Source organism: Pygocentrus nattereri, chromosome 8 (genome assembly GCF_015220715.1).
Source record: "Pygocentrus nattereri isolate fPygNat1 chromosome 8, fPygNat1.pri, whole genome shotgun sequence".
In the NCBI taxonomy this organism is placed as follows: Eukaryota; Metazoa; Chordata; class Actinopteri; order Characiformes; family Serrasalmidae; genus Pygocentrus; species Pygocentrus nattereri.
In genome coordinates, this window is record NC_051218.1 from 24684856 (window position 1) to 24705009 (window position 20154).

The window sequence follows — 20154 nt, forward strand, 5'->3', positions numbered from 1 at the left end:
GAGATTAAATTTCCCCATTGTGGGACTAATAAGGGTCACATAATCTTAATACATTGTGCCAAGTGTAAGGTTTGGTGGAGGGGGGTTTATGGTGTGGGGTTGTTTTTTTTAGGAGTTGGGCTCGGCCCCTTAGTTCCAGTGAAAGGAACTCTTAATGCTTCAGCAAACAGATTTTGGACAATTTCGTGCGCCCAACTTTGTGGAAACAGCTTGGGGACGGCCCCTTCCTGTTCCAACATGACTGCACACCAGTGCTCAAAGCAAGGTCCGTAAAGACATGGATGAGCGAGTTTGGTGTGGAAGAACTTGACTGGCCTGCACAGAGTCCAGACTTCAACCCGATAGAACACCTTTGGGATTAATTAGAGCAGAGACTGAGTCAGGCCTTCTCGTCCAACATCAGTGTCTGACCTCACAAATGCGCTTCTGGAAGAATGGTCAGAAATTCCCATAAACACACAACCTTGTGGAAAGCCTTCCCAAAAGTTAAAACTGTTATAGCTGCAATGGGTGGGCTGACATCATATACATACATAAACCCTATGGATGTCACTCAAGTTCATATGTGTTAAGGCATACGAGCGAATACTTTTGGCAATGTGTGTGTGTGTGTGTGTGTGTATAGCAGAAAACACAGAATAAATGAATATCTCTGTATTATGATGTCAGTACTAACAAAGAACTCTCCACTCCACACAACATTCTGACATTCAAAGAGATTTTTTTTTGTATTCATTCCATTACCGTACTAAAAACATGACTGAAAACCTCTGAGGGCATGGGTCATTAACAAAACAACAACTCCAGTACAATTGCAACAACAAGAACTCCATTAGCACTGCTCAAATCCACTCGTACACGCATAACTAACGCACAGGGTGCACCTATATGGTTAATGGAGTTGATGCAATGGACAAAGAATGTACATACATGGGTGTGAACTTAATAAACTGGCCATTCACCACAGAAGGTAATCCGTTAATCTATCTTATCTCAATTTTACTGTGGTAATTAATGACTTATAACAAGGTAAAATACTATATATGTTTATTACTCAGAGATAAAAATTCAATGATGCACCACAAACATTTACATACACTTGTAAATCATGTTTTTATGCAAAAAGAGTCAATTTTCCATTACTGTTGAGCACACTGTCTTTCCATGGTATTCTCTGGATCAACGTGTACAGGCATGTGGTACTTTCTTTCCACTGCTCTCCAGTTTTCCTGTTCTTCATCACACTTAAGAATCTGCTGCTCAGCCATGCTACTGCAGTCTGCCACGGAAGACCTACAGGCAAGCCAAATGTTCAGATTAGTGGTATATTTCACAATGTGGAATTTTTATTTCAACACCAAACGTAGATAAATTCAATTCAGCATGTAAAAAATATATAATGCTCTGGGAAGGTGCACTGTATATTACAAGGACGTGTGGACACTTCAGGGGTCCACAAAAGGACAACTGATTAGCAGAGTATGAAGTATAGCATTGTTGTTCACTGAGTAATGTGCTAGCCAAATAAGGGCATTTGCTACATTACACAGACAGAAATTAGTAGTTAGGTTGACCAAAAACCTTGAACTAGCTTTAGAAAGTGCATTTTTTACAATCAAAAAGCAACAGCAGAAAAAAAAAGTCCACTAAAAGATTTCTATTTAAAAAGTAGTCTGTGTCTCTGAAGATTTCCAATTTGTCAGCCTCAGTCTTTAGGAACCATTATTAATCCTGTTATCCTTTGGAACGTTGTTATAAACATCAAACAAGTATGTTATAGCTCTCCCTAGTAATACATTAGCTTAAAAATTAGGAAGCCTTTCCCATTAGGAAACATGACCTAGCACATATATATCATATTATAGGCATAATCATATTTTCTAAGAATCAGTCAAAACATTTATCAATCAATCAATCAATCAATCAATCAATCAATCAATCAATCAACCAACCTTTATTTTGACTCTGAAGTACATTGAGGGCAACCCTCATTTTCAATGTAGCCGAGCATTTACAAAAACAGGGATTGACATGACAAAGGAAATAACTACATTTAATCATTTTAAATTAAAAGAAAATTTAAAATAACAGTGAATAAAAGATGAAAATAGATAAAAATAAAACTTGAGGTTTAAATGATAAGAAATTAAGATCAAAAGAAGATAAGAGATTAGTAAGGTAATAATACAATAATACAAATTAAAAAGTAATGATACAAAACTATTAAAAATAGAATGAGAGAAAATAAATAAATAAGTAAGTAAAAAAGAAATAAAGAACTAAGGAGAACTAAAACAAAAAATAAAAGTTAAGAATAAATAAGATTAAGTAAAACAGGTACAGGCTGTCTGAAGGTGGTTCGATATTAAAAGTTTAAAATGACTAAGTGACACCAGTGAGCTGAGTTTTAGTGTGTCCTGTAGTGAATTCCAGCTCACTGGTGCACTGTAACTAAAAGCAGATTTTCCCAGTTCAGTAAAAACTCTTGGTACCTGGCAGCTGATCCAATTACTAGAGCGAGTCTGATAATTACTGTTATTTGTATTCATCAATGAAGTGATGCATTCTGGTAAATGACCGGACAGTGTCTTATAAATAAAAATTAACCAATGTGTTTCCCTTCATACTGTTAAAGAGGGCCACCCAACTTTCACATACAGCTCACAGTGGTGAGTTCTGTATGGATCTCCAGTAATGAACCTCAGGGCAGAGTGTTACACTGGGTCCAGTAACTTGAGAGAGCTGGAGGGAGCATATTTATAGATAACGTCGCCATAGTCCAGCACTGATAGTAAAGCTGCTTCAACTAATCTTTTTCTGGCGTGTACGGAGAAACAGGACTTGTATCTATAAAAATAACCCAGCTTCTGTCTGCATTTACTGACTAGCTTATTTATGTGTGGTTTAAAACTGAGTTTATTGTCCAGCCATATGCCAAGGTATTTATATTCCGTGACTCTCTCAATAGTGGATCCTGCCAGGGTAGTAATATTTACAGTACTAAAATCAGTATTAAAAGATCTGGAAAACAGCATAATCTTAATTTTCATGGCATTTAAAACTAGTTTGTGCTTATATAATGCCACCTGTAGAGCTCTGTAATTTTCTTGTTGCAGCATGAATAGAGTCAGCTGAGCAATATAAAATCGTGTCATCTGCATAAAGGTGAATTTTGCAGTCTGAGGTTGAAGCAGAGGTAGCAATATCATTTATGTAGATATTAAATAAAACTGGACCCAAAATTGAACCTTGTGGTACACCTTTAGATACAGATACCAAATCTGATTTATAATTATTCAATGCCATGCATTGATTTCTGTCAGTGAGGTAGTTTTGCATTCCAGAGCAGTTGCATCAAAGCCAATCTTTTCTAAATTCCGTAAAAGAAGAGTGTGATCAAAATTTTTTGTTAAGTCAATAAAAACAGCTGCACAATGTTTCTTCTTGTCTATGTCTGAATAAAGATTGTTTAAAACCAGTGTCGTAGCAGAGATAGTGCTGTGACCTTCTCTGAAACCAGAATGATCAGATAAGATATCTGCAAGATAAAACTGAAAGATTAAAAATGTATAAAATGTATTCTAAAATAATCGGGGCTGAGAGACGCAATAAAAAGGGGTCCAGCCCATCTTCTCCAGTGGCTTTTCGTGGATTCATTTTAGCCAGGGCTTTAGCAACTAAGCAAGGAGAAAATTTATGATTAACTAATTTGTTTAACTAGATTGCAACCCAAAAATTACTACTGTAAATAATCTGACAAGAGTTTTGGGGTGGTTGTGTTAAAAAGTTTTATAGTTTTACCTATAAATGTAAGTGGGCAAGCTTATACATTCTAGGTTATTTTTTATTGAGCCAAGTAATGATAAAGTTCAAAATTAGGTGCAAAAATGGTCCAAAGAGCATTTTATACGTTTTGAACACTTATTGGTTTTTCAGCCTACTCTTGCATATTACTCCACATATTCGTTCTCAAAACCACCATCAAAAACAAGAATATTTATTGCAAATGAGCTATAAGTTTAAAAGGAATGCTCATTGCTGAAGGTTAAAATATAACCACTGTGTTCTGATGGAACAGCTTCACTTCCATTTTAATAGATGTTTCAGTTCACATCGCCAACACTAAAGATGTAAATGTGTCAAAATGCTAGCTTTTGTGTCGTATTGGTTTTTATATGTCTATTTCATAGTATTATCAACAGTATATAATGTAATTTACATTAAGAGTAGTAAAAGGTGATACTCTTCTCTTTTACAGTGGTAAAAACTTGTAACTGTGATTTAATGCAATAAACAGATTTACTGTTTGGTTCAAGTTATAATGCCAGTATAAAATGTTTTAATTACAAAAGAAATGAAGAAAAGATTTTTCCAGACTGAAGATGTTATGTGACAGCAGAGCTGGAGGCTACAGGACTCATAAGAATCACCATCTACTTATTTGGGTACGCCTACCTCTTTTTTCCAAACAGTTCTATATAATTCTTCCAACAATTTAAATACCATTAAATACTTAGGACTAGGTGTAAAACAGCACAATTTACAATTTTCCAAAAAAAAAAAAAAAAAAAAAAAGACATTTAAATGTTAAGAGAGATTTCCTTATTTATCCTTAATAGTGGCTGATTCTTATGTAATTTAATATCGTAGTAGACAATGCTAAGCATCTTTGAAAAACATGATAAGCTGATGCCTTACCAAGTGAACTGGTAATATTTTATAGGTTACATGTTTATTAATATAACATTAACATCTATGAACAAATCATTTGTTCATCATGCATAGAACATTTACAAATGTTTAGTGCCAAGTTTAACTCTGTTGTGCCAGGTTTATTATTTATTATACATTCTTCATTTTGAAACATTATGCATATGAAAAAGTCATGTTTCGTTGTTTGTATGTGTTTTCTGCTCTTTCAGAATTTCACATAATCAAAAGTAATTTGTGCTGCAGAGACAAGTCTCATTTTGTAAAGACAACTGGATTCAAATAGTAAACTGTTTAACAACAAGCTGAAGACCAGTTGAGAAGTGAGAACTAGCTACTGTCACAGGACTAGCTTTAATTGTTTCTTTCAACATTTCCATATTCAGTGTTTACTTTTATTATTTTAGTGTTTCTTTTCATGTATGTGTTTTCCTAATAAATATAACTAATGCAGAATCCAGATTCACAAACTACATCACCTACATGTGACATACTCAGCTTTTGTTACTGTCAGAACATGGCCATCAATATTAAATCTTTTTTTTATTTTCTTGGGTTAAGGATCATTTAACAAGAAAATCAAAACAAAAACAAAAATATAAAGAAATACTAGAGGTGCACACAGGTAAAATTACAAGAGGACATGTGGATAGAAGATACATGGCCTAGCCTTATATATCCTCATTTTGCACTTTTATGTCTGTAAGTGAAGAGCACAATTCAAAATCAACCAAAAATATTGAATACATTTGTACACTCTATGAAAAACTTGCCATGGTAACACTGCAAATACAGGATTATTGTTACTATGTTTACACTGTTTGCAAGGCTAGCACTATATTTTTATGCATAATTTTACAGCACTTGCTAGGCAAACATGATCCAAGATGGTAGCACAGTGATACTGTGGCAGCTTTTCCCTGGGGTCACAACAAAGGTGCTTTTATTTGTTTTTTTATTTTTCTGTGTTTAAGCAGGCACTGGGCTAACACACATTATATGTACTTTGCTAACACCAAGATAAACACAGAGAGATGCAGTACTGCTAGAAAACATGTGAAAATCAGGTGTTTAATAGCAACAACTGCTGCAAGCAGCTGTTGGAGAGAAAGAGCAATGGTCTTCTCTTGACACCAGGCTGTGAGACTGGAGCCTCACAGTGACACACCCAGGGGAGGATGTGCCATAGGTAATGCAAGCAGGAAAACAAAAATGCAAAAATTTGGCTTGCATTCCATCCTTGGCTAAAAGCTAAACTTCTTAGATCAGTCTCGTTCTAGCATAGACTGACTGTCTGAACAGTGAGAGATTAAGGAATGCTGCAATTTAATTTTGACAAAAATATGGTTTCACAGCAACATTCACAATTCAGCAGTTGAATTAGACTGGCTAACCTCCTTTTGTACAAAGACTTATCTGATCATGCCTCGTTGCTGCTATTCCTCAAGAAACAAAAAACACTCAACATATGACTGGGAGCAGTTTCAGCTCTGCAGGACTTCCAGTAGCACTGATTGGAGCATGTTTAAGGATGCTGCTACACCAGACTTAAGGAATATCCATTATTTGCAAGTGGTTGCATAAGCAACTGTGTAGATAATGTAGTAATCACTTGGGAACCTATCATAACACAACCAAACCAAAACTCTGAACGCTGATGTCCTTTCCCTGATCAAATTCCAAAATGTGGCATTCAGATACAGCGACAGTGGATTAAACACAGCAGTGCTATTGGAGTGTGTTATCCAGTAGCGAACCGTGACTCTGCCCCTTGATTCTTATTAGAAGTTAAACGGCATGGATACTAAATTCATAACAATGTCCTCCTGACTAGCTGAGAAATTGTATTGTTTTTTGCAGCAACACGTTCCAAAAAAAGTTGGGACGGGGGCAACAAAAGGCTGGTAAAGTTGTGTAATGCTTAAAAAAAAACACCTGGTGGGTAATTAGCAACAGGTCTTTAACATTACTGGGTATAAAATGAGCATCCTAGAGAGGCTGAGTCTTGCAAAAGTAAAGATGGGGAGGGGTTCACCACTGAAAGACTGCACATCAAATAGTGCAACAATTCAAGAATAACGTTTCTCAATGTAAAATAGCAAAGAACTTTTGCTTTTCATCATCTACGGTACATAATAACATTACAAGATTCAGAGAACCTGGAGAAATCTCTATATGCAATGGACAAGGCTGAAAAACAGTATTTGCTGGTCACATGACCCCTGAGGTGGCACTGCATTAAAAACAGATATGAGTCTGTAGTGGAAATCACTGCATGTGTTCAGAAAAAAATCTGCAAAACAAAGTCTATGAAAACAGTTTAGCGCTGCATCCACAAATACTAATTAAAACTCTAAATTTCAAAGAAGAAAGCATATATAGACAAAATCCAGGAATCCTGCCACATTCTCTGGACCATTTAAAATAGACAGAGGGGAAGCGGAAAAATGTTCTGTGGTCCGATGAATCAACATTTGAATTTCTGTTTGGAAATCATGGACACTGTGTTCTCCAGCCTAAACACCACTGACCTGGTTATCGGTGAACACTTCAAAAGCTAGTATTCATGATATATTCATGATGTAGGGGTGCCTTAGTGCACATGGTATGGGTGACATGAAGATCTGTGAAGGCACCATTAATGCTGAATGATATATACATGTTTTGGCAACATATGCTGCCATCCAGACAGACAATATCTTTATCAGGTAAGGATGGAAGGAGATGTCAAAAGAAGACCATGTCAAACCACATTTTGCAAGTATTACAACAACATGGCTCTGTATTAAAAGAGTAAAACTGGCCTAAACTGGCCTGCCTGCAGTCCAGACCTGTCACCACTTAAAATATTTGTCACATTATAAAATAAAAAATATTACAAAGGAGACCCTGAACTGCTAAGCAGCTAAAATCCTATGTTAAGCAAAAATGGGAAACCATTTCACTTTCAAAGCTACAGCAATTGGTCCCCTCCATTCCCAATTGTTGTTAAAAGAGTAGTGTGTTGTTAAAAGAAGAGGTGATGAAATGCAGTGGTAAACATGAGCCCATAACAACTCTTTTGGAACGTGTTGTTGGCATCGAATTCAAAATGGGCAAATATTTTTCAAAATACAATAACATTTCTCAGTTTCAAAATCTGATTTGTTGTCTTAGTACTATTTTAAATGAAATATAGGGTTTAATGATTTGCACATCATTGAATTTTGTTTTTATTCACAATTTGCACAGCATGCCTTTTTCAGAAATGGGGTTGTAAATAACTCAGGCTAAAACATTCACAGCCCATTCTCCCCTACTCATCTGGTATTTCCATAACTACTTTATTTCTCACATGATCACTGTGTTTCATCATTATGGCTGAAATAACCAGGGAACAGAGGTGTCATTCGTTACCATTTTTAGCTGAGAGAAAGAAACTGTTTATTTTTTGTTACTGTCTAGTAAAATGTCTAGCAGTCATTCTGAGATAAAATACTGCTTGTGGCTGTCAGTACAACCAAGTGAAGATGAAATTATGGCAAAAACAGCAATGCTTCAAGCATAAAGATTCAGCACACGAGGCAGTGGCTTCATAATGAAGCCTAGCTGTTGGTGTTGAAATCTGTGTCTATTAAATTCAATCAGATCATTAACTGCCAATTGAAAATCACTGTTTGCACCTAACAGACTCAGATTACCTTTTTAAAAAAAAAAAAAACAAAACAAAAAAAAAAAAAACACTATATTGTGTTCATAACTGGCTATATTCCACCTTCACTACTAGGCTGGACAGGTAACAGAAGCTAACAGGCTAACACTACAATAATAAAATAGTTTATTAATTAGAAACAGAGACATACAAAGTAAAGCATTTTACTTACATGCCTGTTATAAGCTAAAATGCGAGTATTTAAACTAGAGCTGACAGAAAAATCCAAAATAGTGCTGAGCTAACCCTGCTACCTTGATGCTAGCTACCATCGTGAAAATACAAGGAACATTATTGAAATCCCGGTTATTATAATTAAAATTTAAAAATAAATTTCTATATTAGACACGGCTGTAAAAATGGAATATGTTATGGTTATATACCTGTACCTGACTCTTAGTGTGAAAACACGACAATAAATTATTTTAATAGAAACGTTAGCATAGTGACACCGCTTCCCCAAGGATTCATTTACAACTTTAGATGAGATACATACTGAGAATTTTCTTGACCAGTATTTTAAGCAAATAGGTGCTTACATAACAAATACTCTGACCTTGTTTACATCTGGTCACTTCATGCGGCACTTCATGAGTGTCAGGATCATATCTGTATAAGACTAAGCTACATAAAAATGCAAGTGCAAACACATCCAAGACACATTTAAAAAAGATACAAATCTGTATGACTGCAACAAACTAATAGTTTGATATTCAAATAATCTATCGATTATTAAAATGAATTATTGATTATTGAGATTATAAACAGCCCACTTGCCAAATAACTCTTAGCTTTTAAATTTAGTTTAAGGTTGTTTTCTGCATTTGCTAACTAACAATAAAGACAAAGATGAATAACCTTAAAACAATTCACTGTTTTAATGAACTTTCCTGTTAATACAAAAGATAAATTAAATGCCTGTTACTTTTTCTTGTTAAAATTTAAAACCAAAGCTTTAAGAAGTATCAGCAATACAATATAACAAAACAATCACTTTTCCCTTAATCAAGTCAATACTGTCTGTCTACTAAAAATGACTATTCAGATATTCCAACATGGAGCATGTACTCCATATATGTGTGAGTTTAGTGTGAAATGCTCCCACACTTTTGAGGACTTTGTTCTTGAGGCTGCCATCGTGCTTCTGTTAACTCTCCGGTTAGCGATAATGTTAAAAAAATTCCTAGTTGGTGTGTGAAATACGCATGATGACATCATCAACTAATCTCCTATTAAATTAGTTGCCAACTAATTTGGTCATTGATTTTAATCCACCGGGTAAAATATTCATTGCACCCCTATATAGCAGCATAAGCATCTATCTCTCCGAAACACAACAATCAAAACTCCTCACAGTACATCTGAAACTCCTTTCCACGCAGCAGGTTACCGGCCATGTGGTCTGTGTCTATGGGAAAGATAATCACGGAGGACACACTGGGATTGGGACAGGACCAAAAAACGAAATGCTTAATAGCAATACAGACAGAAGCTACTGGGCAAACCAAACTGCAGACGAAAAGGCTGAACAGATAAACAACTGCTAACTGCATAATGAGCAAATTTACGTTTCCAGCCCACACAGCAATCTGTAATCCCCAAGTGTAAATGCACGTGGCTAAAACCTAATCAGGATACAATCCAGGTACTAGTCACATGAAGTGAGCAGGTGTAAACAGGGTCTCCATTAGCTGATTACTATGCTCATCCCATCATGAATCACTGCTAAGGAGTTAAAAAAGATAAACAGCCAAGGAGAGATGTTTATAAAAAACGAGAAAAAGAAAGAAGAGAGTTTAAAAAAAAAAGCACAGCAAAAGCAAGATTTTTTTATACACACAGGAAGATACTCACTTTGGAGGCTCAGGCAAAGATATTTGGGTGTCCTCACAGATGCGAACACATTTACTGCCATCAAGCAAGACAGAGCTACAGTCTGGAGCTTGTGCTTTAGCTGGTGGGTTCTTAGTTGAACAAGGAGGGGTTTCTGCAGTCATGTCTGGAATCTTGACTGGGTTATTGTCCGTGGCTGGAGTTTCCATGGTGCAGTGGTCAGACCTTTCTTCAGGGGGGTTTGCTGGAAATTTCTCTCGTTTACGCTTCTGAGCCCGTGCCCTATTCACCGCTGAGGACAAAATGTACTGTTACTTACAGTATACTGATTTCAGTCACAGTTTCCAAATACAACCCCAATTCCAATGAAGTTGGGACATTGTGTAAAACATAAATAAAAACAGAATACGATGATTTGCAAATCCTTTTCAACCTATATTCAATTGAATGCACAAAAAAGACAAGATACTTAATGTTCAAACAGATAAACTTTATTGTTTTTTGCAAATATTCACTCATTTTGCTACGCTAAACTCCCAAAGTCCTTTAATAGCAGCCGCTGGAAAAGAGGTTACAAGCCAGAACTGTGTTTCACCAGCCAGAGACTACCACATCTAAGCGAGAAAGCAGTGCTACAACCCCTTCCAAAGTCACAACACGCCTGATCTCAGTCACTATAAATATAACAAAGTCCCCTTTAGTCGCTGTTTCAACCTCAAGATGGCCAAATGGGACTACTATAGGGAGGAAAAGGAAAATCATCTTCTGGATGTTGAACCCTCAACTGACAATTATGATCAAGTTTGTCCAGGCTGTGAAGAAGACAGCATGTGCTCACATCCTTCACGGATGCCGGAAAAAACACATAGCTGGCATCAAAGAGGAATCATCACAGCTGCTGGAACAATTTAATACGAAATTTGAAAAGGACCTGTTTTCAGATACCACTCACGAAGTAGGAGATGCACTCATAGAACCACTGGGAAAGGAGAGGCAAAGAACCTGTCAAGACCTCATAGAAAACACCAATATGTCTCAGAACAGAACAAAGGCCTGGGCCACCATCCACAAACTAAGTGAAGATCACACCACCAACCATACCGGACCTCACACCAAACCAGGTCGGGAGCCAACTCATAGCCAATGGGGAAAAAAGGCAGGCAAAGGGCTAAAGGATACTGTCACTATCCAATCATCCAAGGAAACGAACAGAAAAGAATGTCTATACTAACCAAGCCTTTCACTCTGGAAGAGTTTAAAGCAGAAATTGGCACCATGAAGCTGGGCAAAGAAGCAGGTCCTGACAACATAATGACTGAGATGATAACTCACCTAGGCCCAGTCACCAAACTATAGCTCTTGAATATGTTTAACATATGCCTTCAGACCCAGTATATACCAGCTCAACTGGAGGAAAGCCATCAGTATCGCCCTGCTAAAAGCAGGGAAAGACTGCAACCTCCCAAAGATACCAGCCCATCTCCCTACTATACATCACCTACAAGCTGTTCGAGAGATTGCTCCTTACACATCTATACTCACAGATAGATGCCCAGCTAATCGACGACCAGGATGGCTTTAGACCCGTAACATCATGTACAGGACAATTGCGGAACCTAACACAATACATCAAAGACAGATATCAAAAGAAGCTGCTATCCGCTGTTGCTTTGTCTGCTTGACAGCAGCCTAACACAGGCTGCTGATCAAAAAACTATACAACATGACAGGCATTGCTAAACTATGCAGTGTAATCAGATGCTTCCTGAGCAACCGGATGGTCTACGTCACACTCACCAACAAGAAAAGCAGATCATTTCACCATGCTAATGGGCTGCCACAAGGCAGTGTCTTGGCACCTCTCCTGTTCAATGTGTACACCAACGACTGGAAAGATGCAGCAGGTTCATCTATGCGTGTGTCCATGTGCACTCTGTCGCCCATAAATGACTTAGCTCCAGGAGCAGCTTCTTGGACACCACAGCCAATGTCAGGGTCAATGAATGGCTTAAACATTGAAACAGCCTACGCAGTCAGACAGTCCAATGGATGGAGAGAGGGATCACCCTAAAGGAATGCCTTGTCTCTGGCCATGGGCAACCCTAGACTGTCTGAAAAACCCTGAACCATCAGTGAGTCGGTGAGGGATGCTGCAAGGCATCCCTGAAGAAATGGAATATAATAACATCTGACTCATGCATGTGCTGTGAACTCTAAACACTCCGAACACCTCATGAGATACAGCTTTGCTCTACAATGCACCACAGAAGACAGAACCAAATGCAGCCACGCTCGCCTGCATTAACTACTGGAAGGACATGATACAGATGATGAATGGACACGAGGATGAAGACCAGTGAGAAAGTTTGCCCATTTCTTAAATTTTAAATTATTTTTACCCATTCATCATTACAGTCAACTTCTGGAAGTTTCTGCAACTGAGTCTTGACAGATGTTTTGAATAAATAATCTTTATCTTTGATAGTTCTAACAAGTCGCGTTTATCAACCAAAAGAATAGAAATCTTCACACTGTAAGATACACCTTAGCTTGCATGGAAACTTGGACAACCCTACTGCTTCCTTGGGAACCCTTATTTCCAATAGGGGTTTGGAAATTTAAGGTTTGGAAATGATGGAAACTAAGATGGTATAGAATTTTTACTAAAAATTGGGTGTTTTGCTATGATCTTTGTGGTTGTCCGGGAACCATCTTGCCACTCAAGCTCAATACAGAAGAAGGCCTTTTCCTTCCTTACACAAGAACTCAGCAACTAAGGTCTTTTTTACTTTGTTAGAAGTTACACTGCAGTTAGCTCTTAAGGTTATAGCATTAGAACACGCTAGGAGAATCCATCTTCTATCAAAGGGCATAAAAGAGAGGCTCTTGGGCCCAACAGTCTTATGACTACTTTGATCCTAAACACGCGTTTTCCAATGAGCTGAGTTTAACTCCTTAAATGGCCAGGGACAGCTGGTGTGTAAAAATTAGTACACAGTTCTATAACCTAGGAACAGCTCAGTCAGTTTGCATCTCAAACAGTTTGCATCTGAAATTGTCAAAAAAAACCCCAAAAAAAAAACCACACCTTTCCCTACTTCTTTTTTAGTTTTTGACATATTTTGAAAATGCCTTTTATGTTTTACATTGTACATTTCATGATGTACATTACCGAAAGAAATGGCCCAAAATGACTTGGAAAAAATTCTGGTTCTATTGACTTACATTAAAAATCGACAGCAACAGAAAACTCAGGTAGCATGAGATACGATGATGCTGATTTGTTCGAAATTATCATAATATTCCAAATTTTATCAGTATCACACAGAAATACATTCTACACAAGCTGTTCTGAAAGGAAAAAAGACTTACACTATTAAAACATCACAAGCACTTGTGAGTCAGAATACAGTTTATAAAGAATGCCTGCAAAAAAGTTTTGACCCATGTGCACATGGTTTAACACTCTGATCTCATGAAATGGGTCTGTTATTTTACTTCAAAATTACATCAAGTGCCAGTCGATGTTCCATAAATTCAGAGCCTTTGTATTATGTTTTGGCTTTTTGGCCATATTCTAACAAACATATCCATTGGCAGTGAAGTAATGTATTTGGCTACTATGTTTTTAAATGATTTTAGACCAAACCAAATCTGCAATGTCAGTAACTTTATGTATTTTTGACAGTATCAAGGAGAGAAATGTAGCAAGAGTCTAGTAGAGTCAGTAAGCACTTGGCAATGCACATGAATATTATGGCTTGGTTAGATTTCTGTTAGTAAATATTAGTAATCCTAGTGTGAATGCAGATGCATTTGTCTTGGATCTCACTGTTTCTTAAATCTAAATTTTCACTTATGAAATAAAAATGTAATTTAATTTGTTTTTATTTTAGGTTTACATACCATTAATTTGCACTGAGTTTTACTACATGACTGTACACAAAGTTCAGTAATATTAGCTTAGGGTTAGCTCATCTATGCCTCAGCAAGTGGAAGTTGCTGCGGCCCAGTCAACAGCAACTAAATAACTAAAGCAAACAAAACTAAACATCTGTCAAGAACAGGTTAATTAAAGTAACATTTTAGCCCACTAGGATAACACAGCCTAGCTTAACTGTAGCTATGTGTGTCCTATGTTTTAATGTTTATCCAGAATACACTTCTAAAAGTGGTTCCAAATCTAGATAAACACTTAGTTTAACAGGGCCTATACGGCACCATAATTTTGGTGATCCATCTGTCAAGAGACCATCTAGGTTTAACGTTATAGCATTTAATAATGTGACTTTTAAATCCTGTCAAAAAATGGACGCTTTAAGCTTTAATACGCACGTGAAGATCTTTGTGCCCATGCAGGCTACATATGCCTAAACTTGTGAAAAAACTGACACTCATATGTGGATTTACATGCTGTGTTGAGCGGGAAGAGGAAGAGATTATCCTATCCTAAAGACTCTTCTTCAGGTAAATTTTATGCTCTAAATGATGACCACTGAGAATTGCCATAACATTATTCATCAGTCAATCATGAATACTTCAGGTAATGCTACACATAACATATTAAGGTTAGATGAGAAGCAGTACTGTTCAGTGAATGATGTGGAAAAATTTTGGCTTGTCAAGGTGACAGTGAACAGACAAACATCTTTTCAGCCATCATGGTTAGTTGCAAAGTTATTTCAAACTACTCAGTCATGTCTATGACACACAAAAGCACTTGTGGTTCACGTAGTAATACTAGCAAAGTACACTGTTATAGCACAATAAGACACTACACAGAGAGAAGGCACTGAACTGTCAATTTATTAGGCGCACTTGCCTTGCACTTTTTACAGGTAACGTGAAGATGTAACTATAGTACCGTCGAATAAACATTTATATGCGTGTCAGATTTTGGAGTGCAAATTTTAACATTTCGATTTTTACATGTGAGAAGGTGACTTTTAATTATTTTACAAATTGTTTCTCATAACATTTTTTGCAGTACTTTGGAAAGTTGTCTTTGTCCAGGCATCTTAATCAAAAGATGATTAAGCTGAATTGCAAGTTGGCTTTGTCAAACCAATTAAGACAACACATTCTGTGAATTTTGTAATAAGAAAATGTAAGAAAGTATCATAATAGTCAATAATATCTACATTCAAAATAAACCATTTAAATGGGTTTACCTTCAGGCTCATATTTCATCTGTAGTTCCTCAAGTTTCACCTGCAGCTTGATATTGTCACTTTGACCTTGCTTCAAGGCATTTTCGGCTCCAAAGAGTTTCCGCTCTAACTCAAGCACTCTGTGACTCTCAGATAGAGCCTTCAGTCTTGCCATGGACAACTCATCTTTCAATGTTTCTGCAACTTTCCTATCAAGAAAATACACGCACAAATCAGTGTTAATTTGCTTTAGTGTTAATTTGCAAATAAGTGTTAATTGAAGACTAAAGACAAATAAAATTTAAAATATAGCTACAGTCCGAGCACAAATCAGCACAATGAGGCCTAATGTGCTAGTATGAAGCCTTTTCACAGAGAGAAGACAACTGATGGTGGGTACAGCAGCCAAAAAACAATACTAAAGTAGGAGTAACTTTATTTTAAAATAATAATTACTTAAACAGAAGTAGTCATCTAGATAACTAAAAAAAAAAAAGTAAAAACATACCTAATAAAATAACTAGTCAAATAGCGAGTTACTTCAAAGAATCTGATTATTAATTATGTAAGCTGCACATAACACTAGCTCAGATAAAAAAAAAAAATTTAAATACACCAAATCAAAATGAAGAAAATACAAAATAGACATCTGCAAACTCATACACCCAGCACAAAAAGGCAATCAGATTTGCACTTCAACTTTGTACTCTGTTTTTTAGAAATGCTAGAAAAAAAGATTTTTGTCTTTTCATCAATTTAGAAGATTGAAATGGAGTTAAACGTAACAATGAATAGCTGTGAGGGGATTAGGTTTACAAGGTAAGGCAAGGTAATGAACATTAGGCTACCAATGTTTCTCAGTGATTTAGGTCCATCCAAATCTGCAATGTCAGTAACTTTTTATACACTTTTTATAGCATTTAGCAGAGATATGTTGAAAGAGTCAGTTCACAACTTTGAGGACCCAGAAAACAACAAAGACTGTACAGCATAGCACTTGAAGTGTTTAGCCACCTAACACACAGTTGTGGCGGAGATTGAGTGCAAGTGACTCACAGTGAAGAAGTGAGATATGCTTGTCTTAGCCTGAGGAGCAGTAGCAGTGTGTTTTCCTCTTTAATTTGGCTTGCTACCTGGAGTTCTTCTGTGTTTGGATGTCAAAACACCTTCCAAAAAGTTACAATATGCATGTTCTAAATGATTTTTACCCCACGGCCAACCGAGACTTATGTTAGTAACACTTGTCTCCGGTCAGACACATTGGGTCTTGATGTGTTTTTTTTTTTTTTTTTAAATCAAGTCTGATCAGTTTTAAATGTTTTAAAAATTAAATCAACAAAAGAAAAATAATACCAAGGGAACCACACAATAATATTCACAAACATATTGCAATAAGTAAACTAATATGTTATGTATTTCAGAATCAGAATTTCCACTGTATTTATACAAATCGGTTACATAAAATATATTATATTAAATATTTTATCTGCAGGCATCCTGTCAATTTCTGTTTTCATCCAATTAAATTATTGATTTTTAATATATATTTTAAGTCAAGCAAACAGTTCATCCTGCCACATAATGAAACTGCAATTTCATGGACACTCACTTTGAACTTGAGAGCTGCATTTTCAGTAGGTCTGTGTAGTATGTCTCATCTACAAACTCATTTGGCTTGGAAGTGCCAGTGGAGGACTGGTCCTCAAGTGTCATCTGTTGATAAACATTTCAAAGCATCTGTTTCACTTCCCACATATTCACATGCAACACATAAAATTGTCTTGAACAGAACTTTACCTCTACCTTTTCCAGCTGTTGCACTTTCCTCATCAAGGTTTCTATCTCACTGTTCTTTTCTGACAACATAAACTGTAGGCGCTCAAGCTGGGCTGGGTCAGCTCTAACACCTTGAAGCTGCATAAGGTTAGATATCTGCACCTGTACAACATAAAGGGGGGGGGGGGGGGGGGGGGGGGGTAATAACAAAAAAAATCCAGATTCTTTGTTTGAAACAAAATTACTTTTTCGAAATACCTTCATGCGAAGCATCTGTTGTTTGGTGAAAGCATGCTGCTTTTGAAGAGACTGGTACTGCACTTTCACGCTGATCAGCTGCCTCTCCATTTCCACACGCCTGTCCTCTACCTACAAAAAAAATGCACTTTTTACCTCAAATCACAACAGAAAATTGTGAACAGAAAACCTTTAATAATACTGAAGCATATACCTCAGAGAATAAGGAATTGCCTTTGCTGTTTGGATCTTGCATCTGCTGCAATGCCTGTTCCAACTGAATCTGAAGGTCTTGGTTGGCTTCCCTGGATTTCTATATGAGATATGAGATCAATATATATGTCTATTGCATTCTTCTGATAACAAAATCTTAGCCTTAACCATGCAGGCATGTTTAGAATGAATGGACTTTTGCCAAGAGCCAAGGAGTTGACCTAGGCAACGTGTAGTTCTGAGCCATGGTGCACAGGTAGTGAGGAGCTGAAGCCTGGAATGTGAGAGCTTTGCATCTGATTCTTATTTCTACAGGACACTAGTGCAGGAATTCCGAGCATAGCAGTTGAATGGGAGAATTTCAGGAGGTTGTGGACAAGAAAAAAAGGTAAGAAACTTTGTGTTGAGGCTAAAAACCTGCTGGTTCTGCAGATTTTCATCATATATATATATACATATACATATATATACACACACACACACACACACACACACACATGTATATATATATATATATATATATATATATGTTTATCCATCCATCCATCCATCATCTTCCGCTTCTCCGGGGTTCGGGTCGCGGGGGCAGCATCCTGAGCAATGAAGCCCAGACCTCCCTTTCCCCAGCTCCCTGGGAGGGATTCCGAGGCGCTCCCAGGCCAGCTGGGCGATATAGTCACGCCAGCGTGTCCTGGGTCTTCCCCGGGGTCTCCTCCCCGGTGGACTTGCCTGTGACACCTCCCAAGGGAGGCGTCCAGGAGGCATCCTAACAAGATGCCCAAACCACCTCAACTGGCTCCTCTCGACGTGAAGAAGCAGCGGCTCTACTCCGAGTCCCTCCCGGATGACCGAACTTCTCACCCTATCTCTAAGTCCAGCCACCCTGCGGAGGAAACTCATTTCAGCCGCTTGTATTCGCGATCTCGTTCTTTCGGTCATTACCCAAAGCTCATGACCATAGGTGAGGGTGGGAACGTAGATCGACCAGTAAATCGAGAGCCTTGCCTTATGGCTCAGCTCTTTCTTTACCACAACAGACCGGTAAAGAGCCCGCATCACTGCTGACCCAGCACCAATCCGCCTGTCAATCTCCCGCTCCCTTGTACCATCACTCGTGAACAAGACCCCGAGATACTTAAACTCCTCCACTTGAGGCAAGAGCTCATCCCCGACCCAGAGAGGGCTCTCCACCCTTTCCCGCGTGAGAACCATGGCCTCGGATTTGGAGGTACTGATCCTCATCCCGGCCGCTTCACACTCGGCTGCAAACCGATCCAGTGAAAGCTGAAGTTCACGGCCTGATGTCCCCAATAGGACCACATCATCTGCAAACAGCAGCGATGTGACCCTGAGGTCACCAAACCGGACACCCTCCATCCCCTGACTGCGCCTAGAAATTCTATCCATAAAAATTATGAATAGAATCGGTGACAAAGGGCAGCCCTGACGGAGTCCAACTCTCACTGGGAAAAAGTCTGACTTACTGCCGGCCATGCGAACCAAGCTCCTGCTTTGTTTGTACAGGGCCTGAATGGCTCGTAGCAAAGAGCCATGTACCCCGTACTCCCGAAGCACCTCCCACAGAATACCCCGGGACACACAGTCGAATGCCTTCTCCAAATCCACAAAGCACATGTGGACTGGTTGGGCAAACTCCCATGAACCCTCAAGAATCCTGGAGAGGGTAAAGAGTTGGTCCAGTGTTCCACGACCAGGGCGGAACCCGCACTGCTCCTCCTGAATCCGAGGTTCGACTATAAGCCGGACTCTCTTCTCCAGTACCCTTGCATAGACCTTACCAGGGAGGCTGAGGAGTGTGATTCCCCTGTAGTTGGAACACACCCTCCGGTCCCCCTTTTTAAAAAGAGGCACCACCACCCCAGTCTGCCAATCAAGTGGCACCACCCCCGATGTCCACGCAATGTTGAAAAGGCGTGTCAGCCAAGACAGCCCCACAACATCCAGAGCCTTGAGGAACTCGGGACGGATCTCATCCACCCCTGCAGCCCTGCCGCCAAGGAGCTTTTTAACTACCTTAGCGACTTCGGCCTCAGTAATGGACAAGCCTATTCCCGTGTCCCCAGACTCTGCCTCCTCACTGGAGAACGTGTTGGTGGGATTGAGAAGGTCTTCAAAGTATTCCTTCCACCGCCCAATGACGTCTTCAGTCGAAGTCAGCAGCACACCATCTCCACTATATACAGTGCTAGTGGCACACTGCTTTCCCCTTCTGAGTCGCCTGACGGTTTGCCAGAATCTTTTCGGAGCCGAATTAAAGTCACTTTCCAAGGCCTCACCGAACTCTTCCCACACCCGGGTTTTTGCCTTGGCAACGACTGAAGCCGCAGATCGCTTGGCCTGTCGATACCTGCCAGCTGCCTCTGGTGTCCTACAGGCCAACCATGTCCGGTAGGACTCCTTCTTCAGCTTGACGGCATCTCTCACCTGGGGTGTCCACCACCGGGTTCGAGGATTACCGCCCCGACAGGCACCAACTACCTTGCGACCACAGCTACAGTCATTCTGAGTCAATGTTCCCCACCT

At 38.5% G+C, this 20154-nt stretch overlaps 1 protein-coding gene across 2 annotated transcripts in view; it reads right to left on the reverse strand.

Annotated features, from left to right (window-relative positions):
• Positions 1-704: 704 nt before the first annotated feature.
• Positions 705-20154, reverse strand: part of spdl1 (spindle apparatus coiled-coil protein 1) — a 45631-nt gene continuing 26181 nt past the window's right edge. The window contains exons 6-12 of one of the 2 annotated variants that reach the window (XM_017698307.2): positions 17612-17710; positions 17419-17529; positions 17188-17322; positions 16994-17097; positions 15406-15593; positions 10256-10526; positions 705-1293 (exon numbers count right to left, since the gene is read on the reverse strand). In XM_017698307.2, the coding sequence (XP_017553796.1) occupies positions 1140-1293; positions 10256-10526; positions 15406-15593; positions 16994-17097; positions 17188-17322; positions 17419-17529; positions 17612-17710 (1062 nt within the window). In that variant the 3' untranslated portion in view covers positions 705-1139. Of the gene's footprint in view, positions 1294-10255; positions 10527-15405; positions 15594-16993; positions 17098-17181; positions 17323-17418; positions 17530-17611; positions 17711-20154 lie in introns of both variants that reach the window. The other variant, XM_017698305.2, reaches the window with a different exon arrangement.